The sequence below is a fragment of the Sporobolomyces koalae genome, assembly GCF_050403365.1.
Source record: "Sporobolomyces koalae JCM15063 DNA, S_koalae_JCM15063T_v1_ctg17, whole genome shotgun sequence".
Classification (NCBI taxonomy): Eukaryota; Fungi; Basidiomycota; class Microbotryomycetes; order Sporidiobolales; family Sporidiobolaceae; genus Sporobolomyces; species Sporobolomyces koalae.
This window is the reverse complement of record NW_027481754.1, coordinates 1-18,532: the sequence shown is the minus strand read 5'-3', so window position 1 is coordinate 18,532 and position 18,532 is coordinate 1. Positions and strand designations below refer to the sequence as shown.

General features: G+C 55.5%; 6 protein-coding genes across 6 annotated transcripts; 4 read left to right on the top strand and 2 right to left on the bottom strand.

Annotated features, from left to right (window-relative positions):
- Positions 1-128: 128 nt before the first annotated feature.
- Positions 129-3,579, top strand: JCM15063_000960 (lysophospholipid acyltransferase family protein; the record flags this gene model as incomplete). The annotated part of the gene is made up of 15 exons (XM_076678761.1): positions 129-413; positions 476-530; positions 590-846; positions 926-1,082; positions 1,157-1,354; positions 1,424-1,435; positions 1,505-1,697; positions 1,776-2,052; positions 2,118-2,525; positions 2,590-2,725; positions 2,795-2,965; positions 3,032-3,233; positions 3,297-3,316; positions 3,385-3,428; positions 3,502-3,579. The coding sequence occupies 15 exons, from the start codon at positions 129-131 to the stop codon at positions 3,577-3,579; spliced, it is 2,493 nt and encodes an 830-aa protein (XP_076533999.1).
- Positions 3,580-4,189: 610 nt separating this feature from the next.
- JCM15063_000959 (uncharacterized protein) lies at positions 4,190-6,962 on the top strand (the record flags this gene model as incomplete). Its single annotated transcript, XM_076678760.1, has 18 exons — positions 4,190-4,331; positions 4,402-4,446; positions 4,537-4,551; positions 4,623-4,667; positions 4,729-4,857; positions 4,923-4,987; positions 5,049-5,076; positions 5,154-5,336; positions 5,402-5,459; positions 5,521-5,564; positions 5,630-5,682; positions 5,746-5,818; positions 5,974-6,019; positions 6,084-6,198; positions 6,265-6,339; positions 6,406-6,432; positions 6,526-6,601; positions 6,676-6,962. 18 exons carry the CDS (start codon positions 4,190-4,192, stop codon positions 6,960-6,962), a joined length of 1,506 nt encoding a protein of 501 aa, XP_076533998.1.
- Positions 6,963-8,140: 1,178 nt separating this feature from the next.
- Positions 8,141-10,391, top strand: JCM15063_000958 (uncharacterized protein; the record flags this gene model as incomplete). Its single annotated transcript, XM_076678759.1, has 2 exons — positions 8,141-10,177; positions 10,257-10,391. 2 exons carry the CDS (start codon positions 8,141-8,143, stop codon positions 10,389-10,391), a joined length of 2,172 nt encoding a protein of 723 aa, XP_076533997.1.
- Positions 10,392-10,701: 310 nt separating this feature from the next.
- Positions 10,702-12,366, bottom strand: JCM15063_000957 (uncharacterized protein; the record flags this gene model as incomplete). The annotated part of the gene is made up of 6 exons (XM_076678758.1): positions 10,702-10,965; positions 11,037-11,600; positions 11,684-11,792; positions 11,857-12,070; positions 12,192-12,216; positions 12,280-12,366. The coding sequence occupies 6 exons, from the start codon at positions 12,364-12,366 to the stop codon at positions 10,702-10,704; spliced, it is 1,263 nt and encodes a 420-aa protein (XP_076533996.1).
- Positions 12,367-14,688: 2,322 nt separating this feature from the next.
- Positions 14,689-15,594, top strand: JCM15063_000956 (uncharacterized protein; the record flags this gene model as incomplete). Its single annotated transcript, XM_076678757.1, has 3 exons — positions 14,689-14,844; positions 14,973-15,034; positions 15,126-15,594. 3 exons carry the CDS (start codon positions 14,689-14,691, stop codon positions 15,592-15,594), a joined length of 687 nt encoding a protein of 228 aa, XP_076533995.1.
- Positions 15,595-15,933: 339 nt separating this feature from the next.
- On the bottom strand, positions 15,934-18,358 carry SRP54 (RNA-binding signal recognition particle subunit SRP54; the record flags this gene model as incomplete). Its single annotated transcript, XM_076678756.1, has 10 exons — positions 15,934-16,077; positions 16,154-16,670; positions 16,744-16,992; positions 17,063-17,171; positions 17,247-17,437; positions 17,518-17,642; positions 17,711-17,785; positions 17,854-17,916; positions 18,010-18,192; positions 18,281-18,358. The coding sequence occupies 10 exons, from the start codon at positions 18,356-18,358 to the stop codon at positions 15,934-15,936; spliced, it is 1,734 nt and encodes a 577-aa protein (XP_076533994.1).
- Positions 18,359-18,532: the final 174 nt, after the last annotated feature.

The following is an 18,532-nucleotide window of genomic DNA, read 5'->3' as shown; positions in this document are numbered from 1 at the left end:
CCTCGATCGCGCTTCCGGGTGCAGCAGTCTGATCTCCGGCTCAGTGCTCGCTGGTCGACCTAGGCGTCCGGCATTCGAGAGCAACGTTCTGCCCCCACTCGTCACGACCAGCTTCCCCGCCATTTGCAATGTCTCCCGCATCGGGTCCACAACCTGTCAGCCCGCCTCCTGCTGCGCTCAGCACACTCGGTCCCGATGATCCAGAAGCCCTCGCATTGTTGGGTACCGATCTCGTCCCGCGTACGCGACCTTACTCGCGAGTGTCGATTTCGGAAGGCGGCCTCACCAGCTTGGAACCCATCTTGACGAGCGAGGCAGAGCGCGAGCGTGTAATCAGGAAGAAAGACGGCAACTCGAACCAGAGGAACTTGACCGAGGGTCATGCGGGACACCTGCGAGCCGACCCGTACGAGGTATGTACACTTCCAATGCAAGTATCGCTCGAGTAACATTTCTCACTCGGGTCGAACTCTAGTTCTCGAAACAGCTGTCTCTATGGGCGACTGGCTCTGGGTGGAGAGCATACGACAGTGAGTGTCCTGCGCACAGTCTCGAACCGACTATTCAAGCTCACGTGTGCATGGCCTAGACTATGTCGGAGCTCGGGTATTCTACGAGGGCTATAGCGAATCTTGCATACGAGGAATCATGACCTCGCCTCAGGTGATTGCGAAACAACAGCAAGTCGTCGAGGAACGACTCGCCGCGCTCAACCTGCCCGACAACGGTAAACTTGTCGCGAAGAAGCGAGAACAGATCGAGCGCCAGGTACGGATCGAAACGAGCAAGGTGGCGGAAGGACTCGTCGCGAGGATGGATTCAGTCCGATTCCTCCGGTTCTTTGGTGTGAGTCGCAAGCTTTGTCCTCCAAACCTGGTTCGGCTGAATGACCGATGCAAACGTACTCGTCGTCTGGATCTGACAGGCTCTTGTCAATAATCTGCTCGTGCGACTGTATGACCAAGGTCTCGAGATCGATATCAAGGAGTATTCGCGGTTCAAGGAAGTTGCGGTCTATGCCGCTTCCAAGAAACAGTCGCTCCTCATTTTGCCTTGTCACAAATCACACATTGACTATTTGAGTATGCTCCCTTCCGTTCTCTTCGCAGCTCGCGAGCAGCTCAGACTGATTTCCTTTCGTCGGTTCTCGTTTAAGCTATTTCGTGGCTTTTCTTCCGACTCGGACTATCCCTTCCACATATCGTTGCGGGAGAAAACCTCAACATGCCAGTAGTCGGTCCAGCCCTTGCGAAATGCGGCGCCTTCTTCATTCGCCGTTCGTTCGGTGCAGATCCAATCTACAACACTGTCGTCAAAGACTATATCGAGCAACTCTTGGCCAACGGTAGCAATAGTGCGTTATTGCACGTTTCACGCAGTCACAGCTCGGAAACCATTCGCTGACTTTGTATTTTTCGACCAGTCGAATGTTTCAGTAGGTCTTTGACTTGGTCTCCCGTCTTTGCAGCGAGCGTCACAGCTGAATCTCGGCGTGCCCATGTAGTCGAAGGCTCTCGCAGTCGGACAGGCAAGCTGCTACCGCCAAAGCTGGGTATCCTCAAATACGTGCTGGAAGCGCTCGAGAGCGGCAAGATGGACGACTGCTGGCTCTGTCCCATCTCACTGCAGTACGACAAAGTGATCGAGACCGAGAGCTACGTGAACGAGCTTCTTGGCAATCCGAAAGAGAAAGAAAGGTTTGAGCACCGGTTCCTTGTTCTACGGCATGGTCCCCGTTGAGGCAACGGTTGTTGACTCCATACCTTCTTTGACAGCCTTGGTGGCTTGCTACTCAATACCCGAGTCATTCAACTCGAGCTGGGACGCATCGATGTTAGGTTCCAAAAGCCTTTCAGCCTCAAAGCCTGGCTTGGTGAACAACTCGAACGAAGATCCCAAGCACCCATAGGACCTGAAGGGAAACGGCCGAGAAAAGATCAGGCGACGCTACTCAAGGCGCTCGGATACGAGGTTCTCGCAGGGATCAATGAAGTTCAGATCGTGATGCCGGCGGGTCTGCTCGGCGCTGTATTGTTGACAATTCGAGGAAGGGTACGAGCTCTCGTTACGGAGCTGTATCATTTGACTCTTGGAAGCTGAACGCGCTTGTGCGACAGGGAGTCGGCAAACAAGAGCTCATCAAGCGAGTGCTGTGGCTCAAGAAGGCGATCGAGAAACGTGGAGGTCAGGTTGCCGAATTTGGCTCAATGACGGTCGAAGAAGTCGTCGACAAGACCCTCGTCATCTTGAAGGATCTCGTTGGAGAAACACCAGGACTGATAGAGCCGACCTATCACCCGCTCGATCGGTTCCGCCTCTCCTTCTATCGAAACCAGGTCATCCATCTGTTCGTCGAGGAGGCTCTCCTTTGCGCCGTACTCTACACGCGCGTCAAGGCGGGAGGTGCTGCACCTGCACAGCGAATGGAGCGGTCCGAGCTATTGTCGGAATTACGATTCTTGTCACGCTTGATGCAGAACGAGTTCGTGTTTGCCACCGAGGGTCTCTTTGTCAATGCCGAACGGGTATGTCTGTTCACTTTTCACGCAGCTATACCTGTCCCATGATTGACTATTGTGTCCGAATCAGGTCATCTCGTCTCTTGTCGCGGATGGAGTGATCAGCGTCGAGGGAGACCTGATCGGGCTGTCATCCGAGGAACGCGCTGCCGGACGCAACAACTATGATTTCTTCTGTTTCCTGGTGTGGCCGTTTGTCGAAGGATGTAAGTCAGGTGCACCGATTACCTCGTTAGCTCGCGTGAAAACTCATCCAGTGTGGTTCGTACCGTCAGATTGGCTCGCAGCAGTTTCATTATTCGCGTTAACGCCAACCGCCGCTGCACCTTCGGTCGACAAGCCTGTCGCTTGGTTCGCCGAGAAGACGTTCCAGTCTAGCGCGCAGCTGCTCGCGAAAACTTTGTTCGCGCAGGGCGATGTGAGTTATCTCGAAGCTGTCAATCAAGGTCAGTCATTCCTTTCGACAGCTTGGTCAAATCGACTTCGCTGAAATACCTCGTTCGATCCCGTAGCAACATTGCTCAATGCGTTTCAACGCATGGTCGACCTCGGTTTGATCCTGACGCGAAGGGGCAAGGCGAAGAAATCGATTCCGCTCATGGCGCTACACCCCGAATGGGTACCACAGAGGAACCCTGACGGCTCGATCGAGGCGGAGGGACCGCTGTGGACGTTTGTCGAGAGGCTGTCGAGGTTCAGGCGAGAGGGAAAGAAGTGAGCTCGTTCTGCTCCTTGAAAGTGATCTAGCGGAGCTGACGACCCACTCTACTTTCGCAGCCGTCGAGACAACAATACAGGTACGGCTGCGTGTCGGTCTTGCTCTCCTGTTACCCCAGCTGATTGCTCCTCGTATCCACCTTTGCAGTGTCGTCGCGCGTATTTGCTCATTGCGACGCCATTTCCCCCGAGGTACGTATATTCGTCGGCATGACCTGAAATCATCTGACCAGTGACGCTGAGCTGATCATGTGAGCCTGCGCAGATCGTCGAGTACACAGAATTTGTTCACGACGGGCCCCGTTCGGACTTTTGGGCCGAGAAGCGGCAAGCGAGTCTTTAGATCACATTACTACGGTCATGTACTGGGATTTCCGGACTTTATACCAACGGAAGCATCTCGAGAACGCCGTTTCTCTTAACAAGCGGGTTATACAGGCAATTTGTCCTTGCCATTACTATCAAGCTGTTCTCTTTTTGCCTGTGAGAGTATGCACTCGAGCCTGTCGCATCGATGAACTCATTCAAGTTGAGCGGAGCGAGCGGAGATTCAGTACGACAGGTCCGTGCGAATGCGGTTGATTAGACCTGCATTCTTGCATCAGTCTAAGATTCTGGTGCACCAATCGCTCTGACGTTCAATCGAGGTTCAAGTTGCAGTCTGATCTTGAATGCGCTGCAAGAATCGCGAAAGTAGCGAGGTCAGCATGATGGGTCGAAATACGACAGGGGCCGAATCATGATGCGTGACTTGTTCTCCAAAAGAGAGGTTTTCGCCAACTCGTCGATTTGTTTGCTCCAATCCCGTCTCCTTCGCAACACCTAGGGGAACTTTCTGCAGCGCGAGCCGCGTCTTCATTTGCTTCCGCACCACCTTCTGCTTGCCCGCCTTCTCCACGTAGCCAAAAGTCGGATCAAACTTTCCTCGATCGACTCGGGCTGCGGATCTCGATATGCCGGCTCACCACCTTTCACGCTCGGCCTCGCTAGCCAAGCTGCTCGTGCTCTTGCCCACGATCCTCAAGGCGTATGCCGCGCCGACCGCGTGGTTACAAGGTCATGACGATGCGCCCGATGTTCCTCCCGGATCTAGCGGTTCGTGGATCACATCGCTAGCTCTTACCGTGGTCACGATCTGATTTCCCTAGTTTGCATCTGTACACAGCGTTCTGGTGGAAGTTGGGCCTGTCGGGAGTCCTCGTCTTGCTCGGTGAGGAGCTTGTGCCTTTCGTCATCGATTCGACCTTTTCCCATCGCACGTGCAGCTGATCTCTGACGGGTATTCTCTCGACCAATACAGGCGGTGTATTCGCAGGTAAAGCTCCTCTACCTGAGATGTGCTTTGATGTATCGTGAGACTGATCAGACCCTGCTTCTCCGCAACAGGCTTGACTTTGGGCCTCATGGGTCTCGACCTGGTCAATCTGCAAGGTGAGCACAAGAATGCAATCCCGAACTGTCACCAGTCGCTGACTTTACTTCGTTTGAGCAGTCTTGTCGACATCGGGAACGGAGCAGGAACAGAAAGACGCGAAAAAGGTCATCAAGTTGCTCGAAAGAGGCCGACACTGGGTCCTGGTCGTGCTTTTGCTCTCAAATGTCGTCGTGAACGAGTCTCTACGTAAGTTTCGAATTCCGTTGCCTCGACTTGCGGGAACTTGGTCACCTTATGCTCCGCGTTGCCAGCCATTTTTCTCGATTCGATTCTCGGAGGCGGAGTCTGTGCTGTCGTCGTCTCGACCACTCTCATCGTAAGCACATGATACAGGCCACGTTTCGAAAAGTATTTGAGCTAATGCGAATGATGTTCAGGTCATCTTCGGTGAAATCGCGCCCCAATGTGCGTTCATCCCTATTTCTCTCGCAAATTATTGACACCTCGTGCTGATATTGCGATATCTCGTTTCTCCTTTGCAGCTGTTTGCGCCCGTTACGGTCTTCGCATTGGAGCCGCTACTGCACCATTTGTCCTCGCGCTCATGTACCTCGAGTTCCCGATTGCGTACCCGATCGCCAAACTTCTCGACTATCTCCTTGGCGAGGAGACTGGCACACTGTACAAGAAGGCCGAGCTCAAGACATTTGTCGGTCTCCACCGACGTCAGTGCATGTGTTCATAGCCCATTGCGCGCTCTGACCTGACCGCTTTGTGCGCGTTTCCGTAGAATTCGGCGAGGAAACCCTCAGCGAAGACGAAGCGACCATTATCTCTTCCGTTCTCGAGTACGTACATCGCTTGTTGACTCGCAGAATAGTCCGTCTGATCAGGCTCAATCGCTCGCAGCCTGAACGACAAGAGCGTCGAAGATATCATGACGCCGCTCGAAGGTGCGCTGCTCTCGGAGTCAGTCGTTAATAAAGTATATGCTCAAGCAGTAGGAACTTCATGACAGACATCTACTCGCTCGCTGCCGACGTCAAGCTCAATCATGCCGTTGTTGATCAAGTCAGTTGCTCGCTAGCGCTCAAAACGGGCGACAGTCTGGCTGACCCATGGCCGTTCTCGTAGATCCTCGTTTCTGGACACTCGCGTATCCCGGTGCACAACCCAGGAGACCCCACAGATTTTGTCGGCATGCTCAGTCAGTACTCCCTTCGACTTCCTCGCTTTCTCGGGACTAGCGAGAGCTGACGTGACGGCTCGGCTCGGCTCGGCTGCATCCTCTAGTTGTCAAAAAAGTTCGTCCCCAGTCCTCGAAAGCTCCAACATTCTAAGAACTTTGGCACTAACGTCCAGGCGATGCTCTCAAACAGCTCATCTCGTATGATCCGGATGACGAAAAGTGAGTCCGCAGCTTCATACTTTACCCGTCCACGCTGACGCGGTACACCGGAAATCTCTTGTAGAGCTCTGGGCGACATGGCCTTGTCCATCCTTCCCGAAGTCGGTCTGGACGCTTCTTGCTTGGACCTTCTCAACTTTTTCCAGACCGGCCGCAGTCATATCCTCCTCGTATCCAAGGTGCGACTCGTCTCCTGCCTGGATTAGCACCGCTAGGTTAAGGTACTGACGGGGCTCCTGCTGTAGACTCCTGGAGAACCGGGAGGAGCGATTGGTGTTGTCTCGCTCGAGGATGTTATCGAAGAAATGATTGGTGAAGAGGCAAGGACCAATTCTCGCACTCTCGACAATATGAGCGCCTTGCTGACAGGTTCTGCCTGCATACAGATCGTCGACGAGACGGATCTCTACGTGGTGAGTCTCCCGCTATGTCGGCCGGCAGATAAGGTGTTCGGGGACGCGTGCCGACCTCCCCTGATGTTCTCCTTCTTTCCTTCCGCCTCGCAGGACATTCACATGAAAACCAAAGTCATCCGTGCGCCTCGGAAGCCCGCTGCAGGAAAACTCGCTCCCCTGATCGCCGGTGCGTGGAGTTTGTTTCTTGCGACCATGCATCAATGCGCACCTGGTCTGACATGTCGCATGGCTGTTTCGCAGGGGTGATCGAGCGCCGTCGTCTCCAGCGTCGCAGCACTGCTGAACTCCCGCCTGGAAACGGATCGGGTCACACCCCGGACAGCATTGGGCGCCAAGCCCCTCGCGGCAGCGGGTTCGACAAGGTCAAGCTGCGAGGCGGAGGCGTCCCGGAGCGCCGGGTCGCTTCGTCAACGGGAGCACAGACGCCGCGCACGGCGACGGCCTCGCCCGATTCGAGCGCGTTCCGCATCCCTGCCGACGAACGACAGCCATTGCTCAACTCGCACCGCACCAACGGTCAATCGTGATCGTAGACACTTTTTTTCCTTTGTTGCTTTCCGAATGTTTCCCATTCAGGTTGTTTGTCAACTCGCCTCTCTTTGTCTTTGCGACGATACCGCACTGCAAAGCATTGTTCCAATTGAGCGCGAGATCATCGCCCTTTGTGTACGTCGAATGGACATGCCGTTCCTCTCGAGCGGTGAGTCTGTGCTCGCGTCACGGCTCACCGATGCACGGAGGAGCCAATGGGAGAAAACAGCACATGGATAGGGGGCCTGGCGAATAGCTGTCTGATATGGGGAGAGAGTTGCGCTTTAATCATGGAGAAGCAGCGACTCGAACAATGTTCGAGACTCGAAGCTCGACGGCAAAGAGACCCTTTTTAATTTCGCCAAAGTTCGCAGAGCTTGATTTCGAATTCGCTTGCGAGAGAACGCAAAAGCTTCTGAGTTTGTGAGCCCTTGCGAGGCGAGCTACAGTACCTGCCTCTACTGTAGTAAATGGCGCAGGTTACGGCGGAGCGCAGAATCCTCGCAATGCCCGATTCATGATTTTGTGAAAGAGTTCGGCATCGGGCGGGAAGAAAAAGAAAAAAGCCTGGGGTTGGGTTAACTTTGTCACGAGGGGGAAGCGACCATTCAGAAGAGTTACGAAGGTTGAATAAGCCCTGACATGGGCGATCGACGCGTGCTGCGGACGCGTATCGGTTCAAGGACAAAGAAGGAACCACATCCTTGGTGGCTCTGCCGGCGGGGCGGTGCTTCTTTGTGCAGAGATCGCGATCGACCGCGACACGGAGAAGAGCCGACCGACTCGCAACAAACGCCTGGAACAGACAAAGAAGAGAGCTTACGAGGATCTCGCAAATTCATACCCCGGAGATTCGGATCAATTTCGCTCGAGGTGATTCTGCCCGTGGGACGATCTTCGCCGGCCCGCCGACAAGTCCAGATCGTTCCGCGCATCGCCTGCTCTGACCGACCTTCACGACTGCTTTTCGCCCATCCAGCATCTCCATCACCAACGTTCCGGAGGCTCAGCGAAATCACGCTTGTGAGTCTGGAGGCTGCGGCGGAAAGATAGGGGGAATCTGGGTTCGAGATCGCTCCGACAGGCGCTAATCGCATCGTACCGGTACCCGGAACTCACTGTACAGAGGCCAGCAGCACGCATTCGCAAGAGCAGGCCATCCTACGTGCACGGCATGGCACAGTACGAGCGATCGCGCTATGATCCAACTTCGACGCTCGCCGATGACCCAACCCTGTGGACGAACTACTCCTACGCGAATGAGCAGCAAGAAGATTTCGTGACCGACACCGCGTACTCGCTTCCGCTCGCATCGCCAGCAGGGCCATACGACGCAAGCGAGTACGATCTGCAGGGGCTACCTGCTCCGATGCGGCGGACTTCGTTCGAAGTCAGTAGCGGGTCCTACTACCCTGTTAGCGGGACCAGCGAGGGACTCGGGTTCGACAGCTACCTCGATCCACCCACAGAACTCACGGCGACACTTTTGCATCCTCCCGTCGCCGCTGCTGCCAACTTCCTCGCCCCGCCCTCGCCCGGGTTCTCCCCTTTGTCGTCTTCAGCCAACTCGACTGCGTCGTCCTCGTCGGCATTGCTCACCCCGTACGGCCCGTTCGACGCCACTCCGTCATCCGCAGCGATGCTGTTGCCCGCAGCGCCTCTCAGCGAGAACGATTCGGACTCGTGCTTCGCCAAGCTGCAGGAGTCGTACCTGTATGACCAGCATCGAGCAGACGAACCCAATATCGCAGCGGACCCTTCTTCATCGTACACGCCGTCGTTCTCGACTTCGGCACCAGTCACTCCGAGACGCAACGGTCCCTCCGCAACGCAATTGTGGCGCTCGCCCTCCTCTTCATCGGTCTGCTCGAGCCCCACAAAATCGCCCTACGCGCACCGAGCCAAACCATACGACCGCCCTGCTGATTTCCCCACGCCGTCACGCAACCTCGACTCGCCCTCGAGAGTTTTCGCCCGACGCAATTCGACGTTGTCTGACGGTGTAGATTTGAGCCCGACAAAGCCAGGGCGTCGACAGCGTGCACAGCTCAGTATTGATGTCCCTTCGAAGCAGGCTCTGCGGTCGCGCCTCCCGGTCATTGCCGCATCGCCACAAGTCCCGTCGTCCGACGGAAGGTTTGACGGCCCCGAAACGTCGATGCTCGGCAGGCTCGAGTCGCATGTCGATTTGTCGGAAGCGACGTTGGAGCAGGTGGAGCATCTCTTGCAAGAATTCGGACCCCTTGCGCCGAGCGGATCTTTCGAAGGTGGAACGTCTTCGACTGCGGGCAGTCTTGCACTGTCGCGTAGCCCCTCTGTCACAACCTCGGACGATACGCGCTACTGCATTTCGGGAGTTTCGCTGTCCCGCGAAGAGATTGCCCAGCTCGATGATCCAGCATTGACTGCCGCATTCGATACGGCCACGCGTCAGGCCTACCCGAACTCCGCTCCTCCGTATCAGACCACCTTTGATCTGCCGGACCGTACCTCATCGCACTACGTTCCGGTCCAGCAAACGTATCAAACTCAGCATGCCCCTTCGCCTAGCTACGTCTTTGACTCGGCCACGGCGGGTCAACCTCTCTTCGAGCGATGGTCTCCTTCGACTTCGTCCGCATCGCAAGATGCAGTGTTCAGCGCTCATGGCCGGTCCATTTCAGCGCCGCGCAGTGCTTACCCTCCATCGGCGAACGATTTCGCCGCGTTTCCCTCTTACGGCTCGCCTACCTCGCAGGCACTCGCCCACACGTACTCTACTCACTCTCTCCCGTCCAGCTCTTCGCCACCATCGCAGGCGACACCTCGTCGACGATCTTCGTTCGCGGCGAGACCGTCTCCTTCTTCGTGGGCGCACCCTCCGCCTCGACCCATGCAAGTTCCGCACTCGTACTCGTACGGACCGCCCGCCATCAGTGCACCTTCATTTCTCCCATCGCAATCATCATCTTACCACAACGTCCCTCTCCCGCTACGACCCATGCCTGCCCCCGGCGCTCCAGTTGACCCTTCGCCTCCGCCGTCCCCGACTAAGCAATCGGTCGCGACATCAACATCGACACCGACACCGAAATCTAAATTGCCCCCCGCGCCTGCAGCCGCCTCCCCAAGCCGTGCGCCTACGGCTCCCGTATCTCCGAAGAAGAAGCGGGGCGGAGCGAAAGCGCGAAATCCAGCAGCCATGTTTGTCAACTTTTCTGCAGCAGATGCTGTACGTTGCCTTGATCCTACTATCTCTTTGGCTTGTTTTCTCCTACATGTTCTGATGTCTGGCTTCCCTCTCGACACAGAAAAAGTTGTTGAGTGGAGTTGCCCCGTCCGGGAGCTCGAAGAAGAAGCGGGAAGAAGAAGAAGCAGCGGCTGCCGCTGCAGCCGCTGAAGCAGCGGGTTCAGCTTCCACTTCTGCTTTGCCTACTCCAGCATGATCCACCCGCTCCCACAAGCCATCCACATGTTGTTATCTCCCTTTGCATTATTGAGTTACTTTTGTAGGTTTTGTACCAGTCGTTCTGTTTCCCTTAGCTAGACATCTTTTTCTCTCTTCTGGATCGTTCCATCAATATCTTTGCATCACCATGTTGTCTCTTGTCTGTCTTCATCTGCTGTTACAAAGTTGCTCTTTGCTCTTGCTGAAAGACCTATTCTCGCGAAACATCATAGAGAGCTCGCATTCACCATAAAGCAGCGTAGATTTTCATTTGTCCAGTGGGACAAAGCAGAAACCTCAGTGATGTTCTATGCCCAGATATCACTGAACCCTCCAGCGCTTGCCGATCCACCTGTCGTCGTCGAACTGCTTCCGCCCCAAATGTTTGAAGATGCGTTACCAGCTCCTCCTCCAGTGAACGCTCCGAATTCAGCAAACGGATCGTTTGTTGTGGTGGCTGCAGGTTTCGTCGAAGATGACGACGAAATGGGTGCCGTTGAACTACCCCAAATCGAAGCGGACGAATTCGAAGACGCAAATGGATCCTGAACGGTAGTGGTAGTATTCGAAGACTGTGACACATTGATGCCTCAGTCAGTAAATATCGACAGGCTCTTTTGCTACAGAGATGAGGTAGACTGACGGAAAAGTTTCCAAAGCCGTGGTCCGATTGCACGGGCGGAACTGGAGGAGGAGCCGTTTGGCCCCATCCGGCGGCGCCATTCGAGTCGGGACCACCGAAACTGAGCCCGCTCAGTCCCGAGCTGATACCTCCGACAGATCCTTGCGTTTGGTGTTGTTGGTGGTGAGAAGTTGTTTGGGTTTGGGTCGGCTGGACGGGTCGCGGTGGAGGCGCGACCGAGAAGAGTGAGAGGATGTCGGCCTTGGCGTCCCGTTTGACAGGGGGAGGAGCCGGGGCCGGAGTTTGAGTCGATGATTGAGTTGGTCGAGCGTTGTACGCGGGAGGCTGGGAAGACGCAACAGCGGCGGGAGGAGCAGGCGAGTCGAAATCCAGGTCAAAGAGCGAGTTGGACGCTGACGGAGCAGGAGGCGCGGCCGAAGCTTTTTGCGGGACAGATCGTCGAGAGGTGGAGCCTGAACCGGCTCCAGGCGATGGTGCCGAGAAGAGGTCGACGGCAGGAGCGGTTGCCGATTTGCGAGACGAGACCGAGCTTGGTGTTGGCTCGGGCACCGGTGAAGGGGCCGACTAGCAGCGCGTGCATGTTTTGAGAGTCAGTTTTCGACTGAGGCTATCCGGACAAAGCCGCAGAGAAGCTCAGAAGGGCATACCGGAGAGGCAGCAGAGTCGGGTTCGAGACTCGAAGGGTCTTCCGGGAGAGGTCCTTGCATCGCCCACCGTCTCGATTCGTACTTGCTTCGAATGAAGCTCTCAATCTTGCTGTGAAGCAGGTGGACGAGGGAGTGAGTGAGCGGGATGGACCGCGAGGCAAACAGCGACGTACTGCTCGGGCGGGATGTGACCCGGTTTGAGGTGCGCCTCCCAGTACAGGTTTGCGCGATGGTTGCCCCACTTTTGGATGGTTGCGATCTGCTCCGGGGTCCAGGTGTCGAGGTCGACCGACTTGATGCGGGTGATGTGTACGCCCATGCCGCGGTGGATGCCCGAGCAGCGGATGCACATGAAGCAGCCGAGGTTGGTCGAAGCCCATCGGGGATCTTGTAGGGTGCAGGCGATCGTGATGGAGAGGGTGCAGACGGATGCGGGTGGGGGCGAGCGAGCGAGACGAGCAGCAGTCAGCACGTCAACCGGGATCTCGATCGCAGGGACGGGACTCACCGTTGCGCTTGCAGTCCGCACAGAGCTACGAATGGCCGCAATCGGCTTTCAGTGTCGGATAAACAGGAATCGAGGTGACGCGACTCACCTTGTTCTCGGGGCGCTTGAGCATCCCTTTGAGGATCTCGAGATGCTTCTGCGTCTCTGCCTTCGACTGCGTGTACCGTGCCGACATGCTGTGCGAGCGATCGAGGTCGGAGCAGACGACACGAGCCGATCGATATGCCGCCCGACGCGACCGTGTTACCAACTTCCACTTCAGCTTCAGCACCAAGTACTTGGGCATTCGACATTAATGCAGGTCAGCACATCTGCTTCGCGCAATCTCGATATGCCCTGCAAGCATCGACCTGTAACCTTTTGCAACACCCTCCAGCGCTCAGATCGCTAATCCTTCCCTTTTTCAACGTTCCCCTTGTTCGCGACAAAGGCCCCTTGTTCGTGACAAACGCCGCTTGTTCATGAGGAATGCCTCTTGTCTTCCCTCAACAACAAGGAGAACAAGGTGAACATTCTCATGAATTCTTCTATCATTTTGTAGTCTCGCTTCCGCCCGCCGCTCTCGCTTTCCCTCCGAGAGATCATCCCGCAAGTAGCGCTCCGCCATCTGGTACGTCTTGCTTCCTTGATATCATGTCCGTTCGATTCATTGACGTTCGCTCTACCTTTGGCAGGGATCGCTCGACCCGCTTCCGCACCTCCCCCCTCGAGTTCTGGTAAATCGGTTCCAGCTTTTGAAAGCACACTTCTCCCGACTACTATTATTGTAAACACCGAACTGAGATGGGTTCAGATCCGACAGCCGCAGCTCTCGACAAGTCACACTCATCGGCCTCGAGCTTATCTCGCTTCAGTCGAAGCACCTCGGCTTCAACTACTCGAGATCCGGGTTCCTTCTCCCGTGTTCTCAGACTTGGAAGCGTTCCGATTCCAGGAACCGCTACGCTCGGAGCTGGACCTCTTGGTAAAGCGCTCAACTCGAACGTTGTTCCGAGCTTCCCAAAAAAGCTCGACGTGGAATGGCTTCACGGCAAAAACTGAATCTGGAAGTCAAGCGGTACCCAATGATTGGAATTGGAGAACCACTGTTTCGAGCGATTCATCGAAAACTTTCAAAGGGATGTCTCGACAAGGACATCGATACTCACTCCTGGGAGAGTACGAGGAGCTTGATCGGCTCAAACCTCAAAGAAACCTACCTATTCCACTGTCTCCCACACAAACTCACCATGCCGCCTCCAGATTGGTCACCTTCTGGTCTCGAAGCTATCAGTGTCAAGACGACAGTCGTCAAATTCGAGCCGAAACAATCTCCTCGTACTCGGGAGTGAGTATTGATGTCCGTGTCGAGACATACCTTCGAAAGTTTTCGATAAATCGCTCGAAACAGTGGTTCTCCAATTCCAATCATTGGGTACCGCTCGAGTTCCAGATCCAGTTTTTGCCGTGAAACTCCATTCCACGTCGAGCTTCTTTGGGAAGCTCGGAACAACGTTCGAGTTGAGCGCTGCTGGACCTCTTGGTCGTTCTCGGACGCCCCGAACGACTCACTAGTATTTGCGTGAAGTTGGCCCAATCTACTCGCCTTGGGAGACTGCTGTACAAGTTCGGCCGCGCTCCAGATAACACGCTAACATGCCAGTCGTTCTATCGTGCCCCGGACAGCCGAGACGGACAGCCGCTATCGATTCCTGGTGCGCGACCCGCTCGAGCCGTCCTTCTGGCTGCAACACCAGCTTCAAAGTTCGAGTTCGAAGCGATCGCCTCTGCACGTGCGCGTGAATCGCTCCGGGACGAGTGCTCGCTACGAGTCAGCTCGACCTGCATACAAGCTGTTTGTGCGTTTCGAATGTTGCCAGCCAGATCGAGCAATCTATTCAGGGCGCGCGGGTACGACGAATCCGTACCAGGCAACGTTTGACGCTCGGGCCCGAACGCGAGCAGACTATCTGTGCCAATAGCTGGGATCGCTCGCCCTTAACCGTACCGATCCGACTTTGCTCGGCGCTCTCTAAATAGGAGACGGACGACTCAAGGTCGTCCGAAGCGGGATATGTGGCAGAGTGGGTAATCAGGACTCGCAGGGTGTAGCAGCTCGCGGAGAGCGACTGGTCCGGCCGAGCTGCATGGTTTCGGCGACGAGCACTGCCTTGCTCTTGTTTCTTTCCTGAGGCCACGCTCTAGTACCAAATATTGCTCTCGAGCGAGGACTGGTGTTGTGGGTAAGAACTTAATTCGAGCGGCGACCTTCGCAAGCAAAATTTGAACCGTCTCTTGCGCGAACGATGGATTCCGCTACCAGTGCCCCTTTGGAGTGCTGTAATATGGGCGGAACTCCAGCAACTTGGCTTGGCCCAGTGAAAGTGCTGCGGCCGCCGACCGGGGCGATTGAAATTATTCCTGCACGGTGTGCACCGCATCCTTTGCCCACTCTCGCATTGAACCTATCCTCACGCTTCGACCAGCGCAAATCGCCTAGGCAGGAGCTTCACGCAAGATGTCGTCTGGCGTCCCATTTGCGGCCAAGGCGACCTGGCTCGCGGTGTACACGGAACCGTCGCTCGACAAGCTGCAAGATCACCTCCAAGTCTTGCCGACCCTGTTCAGAGTCCTCGCAGCGCTGTGCTTCCTGCCTGTAGCGGCACTCGCCTTTGTACGTTCTCTCACTCTGTCCTGTCATCACGCTTCCCTCGCCACTCTCTCCGTCGTAGTCCTCTCGCGGGTGCATACATCCTCTTCGTCTCGCGCACTAGGCTGATTCCACCCTACTCTGCTCCACAGGCCGATGTGATAGGATGGGCATTCTTCAAGCTCGTACTCCGACCCCTCGGCTACGCGTCGACGTGAGTCCATTGCCCCTCTGAATCTCTTGCCCCCACTCGGCTCTCGCGCGGCAAAGTCCGTCAGACTGAAACAACAATTCTCGCTGTCTAGGATCCGCTTTAAGGACCCGGAACCGCCAGCGTTCCTCTCAGACTTGCCTGGCCGTGACGCGTCTCTGCCCTCGTCGTCGTCGTCCTCCGAAGCGTCGAACTCGCCCATCTCGTCTCCCGCGTCGGCGACCATGTCTCTCCCTGCTATCGAAGAAACCCGTCGTCCGCGCCCCGCATCCAAGTCGAGGTCCAAGACGCGCAAAGCGTCCATCTCGAGCGCGAGCGAAGGCGAGATGGTTTACTCGACCAAGTCGATGAACCGTCATCGCGCGCCTTCGGTCGGGTTTGACGGACCTTTGTTTGGCGAGGACACAACCGACGGCGAGGCGCAAACGCCAGGCTGCGAGAGCGACTCAGGAGGATCAGGCTTCTTCCGAACGCACGTCAACCTCGGTCCACCGCCAGTCGGACCTCGCCGTACTTCGTCCCTCCAACCGAGCTTGTCGTTTACGAAAGCCAAAGACGAGTAATATCTCCGGCCCAACTTCCTCTTCATTACGCGACTGTTTGTCCGTGCCCTGTTGTTTTCATCTTTATAGAATCTGTTCTCGAGTCGAGGGGAATCTGTTCCTGTTCGCCTCCTCTCGAGGCTTTGTGTGTGGTTGTACATGCTTCGTTCCTTTGTCCCTCCGTGTCCTCTTTCCTTGGTTCTTGCTGTCTGTCGTATAGAAAAATGAATAGCTCTTGCTCCTTCCGCCGTCGATACTTTTTTCCCTTGTAGCTATCGAAGAATTGAACCAACACTTCTCTGCCCCTCTCTCGCTCGTATGAAAATTCTCGTGAGATGTTATTTAGCAGGCACAACCCGACTACCGACCCATCATGCCCTTCATCATCTCGGCCATGCCGCCCATGCCGCCCATGCCGCCTCCCATACCGCCCATCATCTGTTGCATCTGTGCGAGCGCGTTCGGGTTCGAGAGCATCTCTCTCGCTCCTGCTGGCAGCATGTTCTGCAACAAGGATTCCCTTGAATCAGCTCGAGGATACTCGGAAACGACATGTCGAGAGAGGGAAAGTAAACGCAACCTGTAAAGCCGACATTTGACCACCGGACAGCTTGGACAAGTCTGGCATTCCCCCGGGACCCATAGGTGGCATCCCTGCGCCGGCACCAAGTCCACCCGGTCTTCCTGCTCCACCCATCGCACCCCGTGCACCTGACAGTTTGCTCATCAACCCGTTCTTGCCTCCCATCTTCTTCGCCATCATCGCGAACCCGTGATGTTGCGCCAACAGGTCTTCAACCTCTTGCACTGAAGTACCTGATCCTCTCGCAACGCGCAACACTCGCTTGTTCGGTTCTCGAGGTTTGAAATCGTCGACCGTCGGTGCCTTTGCATTCTCCTTGTTGCTTGTCGTCGCAGGTGATGGTGAAGGTTTCGGATCTCGGAACAATGATCCATCCGAATCGAGTTCCTCGGTCGTCATCGAATCGAAAATGAACGCGACCCGTTTCATCTTCTTGGCGACATCGTCTCCGGTTCCGCCTCCCATCAGGTCGCCCATGCCGGGAATCATTGACGTCAAGTTTGACAAAGGTCCCCTAGGTTCAACAGTAAAACCTATGAGAAACGTTCTCGAGCCTGGGAAAAGTTGGGATGGGTGTTGGAACTCACATGCCCGCAATCGTCTGCAATTGATCTTTGAGGTCTCGCACCGTGAACTCTCCCTTCTCCAACTTCTTCATCATCGTCTCTTGTCGTTCCGGGTTTGCCATCGCGAGTTCCTGTGCGCGTTCAACCAATCCTTGCATGTCCCCCATGCCCAACATTTTCGAGATGAACGGTTTCGGGGCAAACTTTTCCAGGTCGTGCAAGTGCTCTCCTGTACCGATAAAGATGATTGGGGTATTCGTTGCGGCAACGCTATAATCCATAGATTCCGATGATAAGCCCAAGGGTTTTTCGTATGTCAAGATGGAGAAGAGAGACGTACGCCGAAATCGCTCCTCCTCCTTTCGCGTGTCCATCGAGTTTGGTTACGATGATCGCACCAAAGTTACTCGCATCTTTGAACGCTCTCGATTGCGCTTCTGCGGCTTGACCTGTATCGATACAAAAGGGGATTCGTCAAAATGAAACGTTTCCTCCCCCCAGAAAGTGTGAGATTCGGGACTTACCGATCGCTCCATCGAGCACGAGTACAGTCATGTCGGGTTCGACCGCTTCTCCGATCTGAACCATCTCCTGGAACAACTCGCTCTCTTGTCGATGTCGACCCGAAGTGTCGACAATGATGACATCGAACCTCTCGGACCTGAACTTGGTTACTCCTTGCAACGCGATCGAGACCGGGTCCGTCTCGGTGTAGCTACATGACAGCAACAAGCTCGGAATTAGTTCGACAAGGGGGTTTGGAGGGCTAAATCAATGGGGAAGTTTTGTCCTCACCTTCCAAAGAACGGGACTTTGGCGCGAACAGCGTTCTGTTTCAATTGATCGAATGCACCTGCTCGGAACGTGTCGGCACACACGAGTGCGACTTTCAATCCTCTGCGCATGTAGTGCGTCGCGAGCTGATTTATCGAAAGAACGACACTTGTTGAGTACCGGTTGCTCTCAGGATATACGAATGACGGCTCACCTTGGTACACGTTGTGGTCTTTCCAGCTCCTTGCAGACCGACCATCATGATGACACTCGTCTTGCCCTTCTGTGGCTTTAGGGTCCGATTTCAGTCATCAGTCGTGGGGTTTTCGGATGAAGACGGTTCGGACCCGATCTTACGTTGAATGCTGGAGGGGCATCATCTCCCGGATCGACCAATGCTACGAGCTCATCAAAGACTGCCTGTCGAAGCGCGTGGAGTGAGATAGCGAGTTCAGTGTCTCATATGTGGAACATGGTCTCTCGTGCCCGAGAGTCGAGGAGTTTGCAGCGTACTGTATGGATGATCTGTTTGCCCTTGTTGCCCGCGAGCGCGTCACCCTGACTCTTGGTCTGAATCTCTTCGAGTTGAGGCAACACTTTGGCTTTCACGCGTTCCCGACACCGCTTGACGAGTGACACATTGACGTCCGATTCCAATAGAGCGGTGCATACTCCTTTCAAGACATTGTCGAGCGCCTGAAGGTTGCGTGTACAAGGGTTCGAATGTTAGATGAGACTTTCGGCGGTCGTTGGACGAGACTGTAGGGGAACACGCGCAGCGTACGGTAGCATCGATAGGACTGCCTGCACTGATCGATTGGATCGCCGAATTGAGCCGCCGGCCGAGATCTTGCAACACCATGATGGTGGTCGTGAGGGAACTTGAAGTGGTGCGGAATTCAGTCTGGTGTGTGTGGGGGGGGGGGGGGGGGGGGGCAGAAGGGTAGAACCGGAGACATTTCGACCGCGAGTTCGTGTTCACGGCCTTCTAAACGTCCCCCCTCATTCGTGCTTCCCGGTCCTCGGGTGGCCTCTC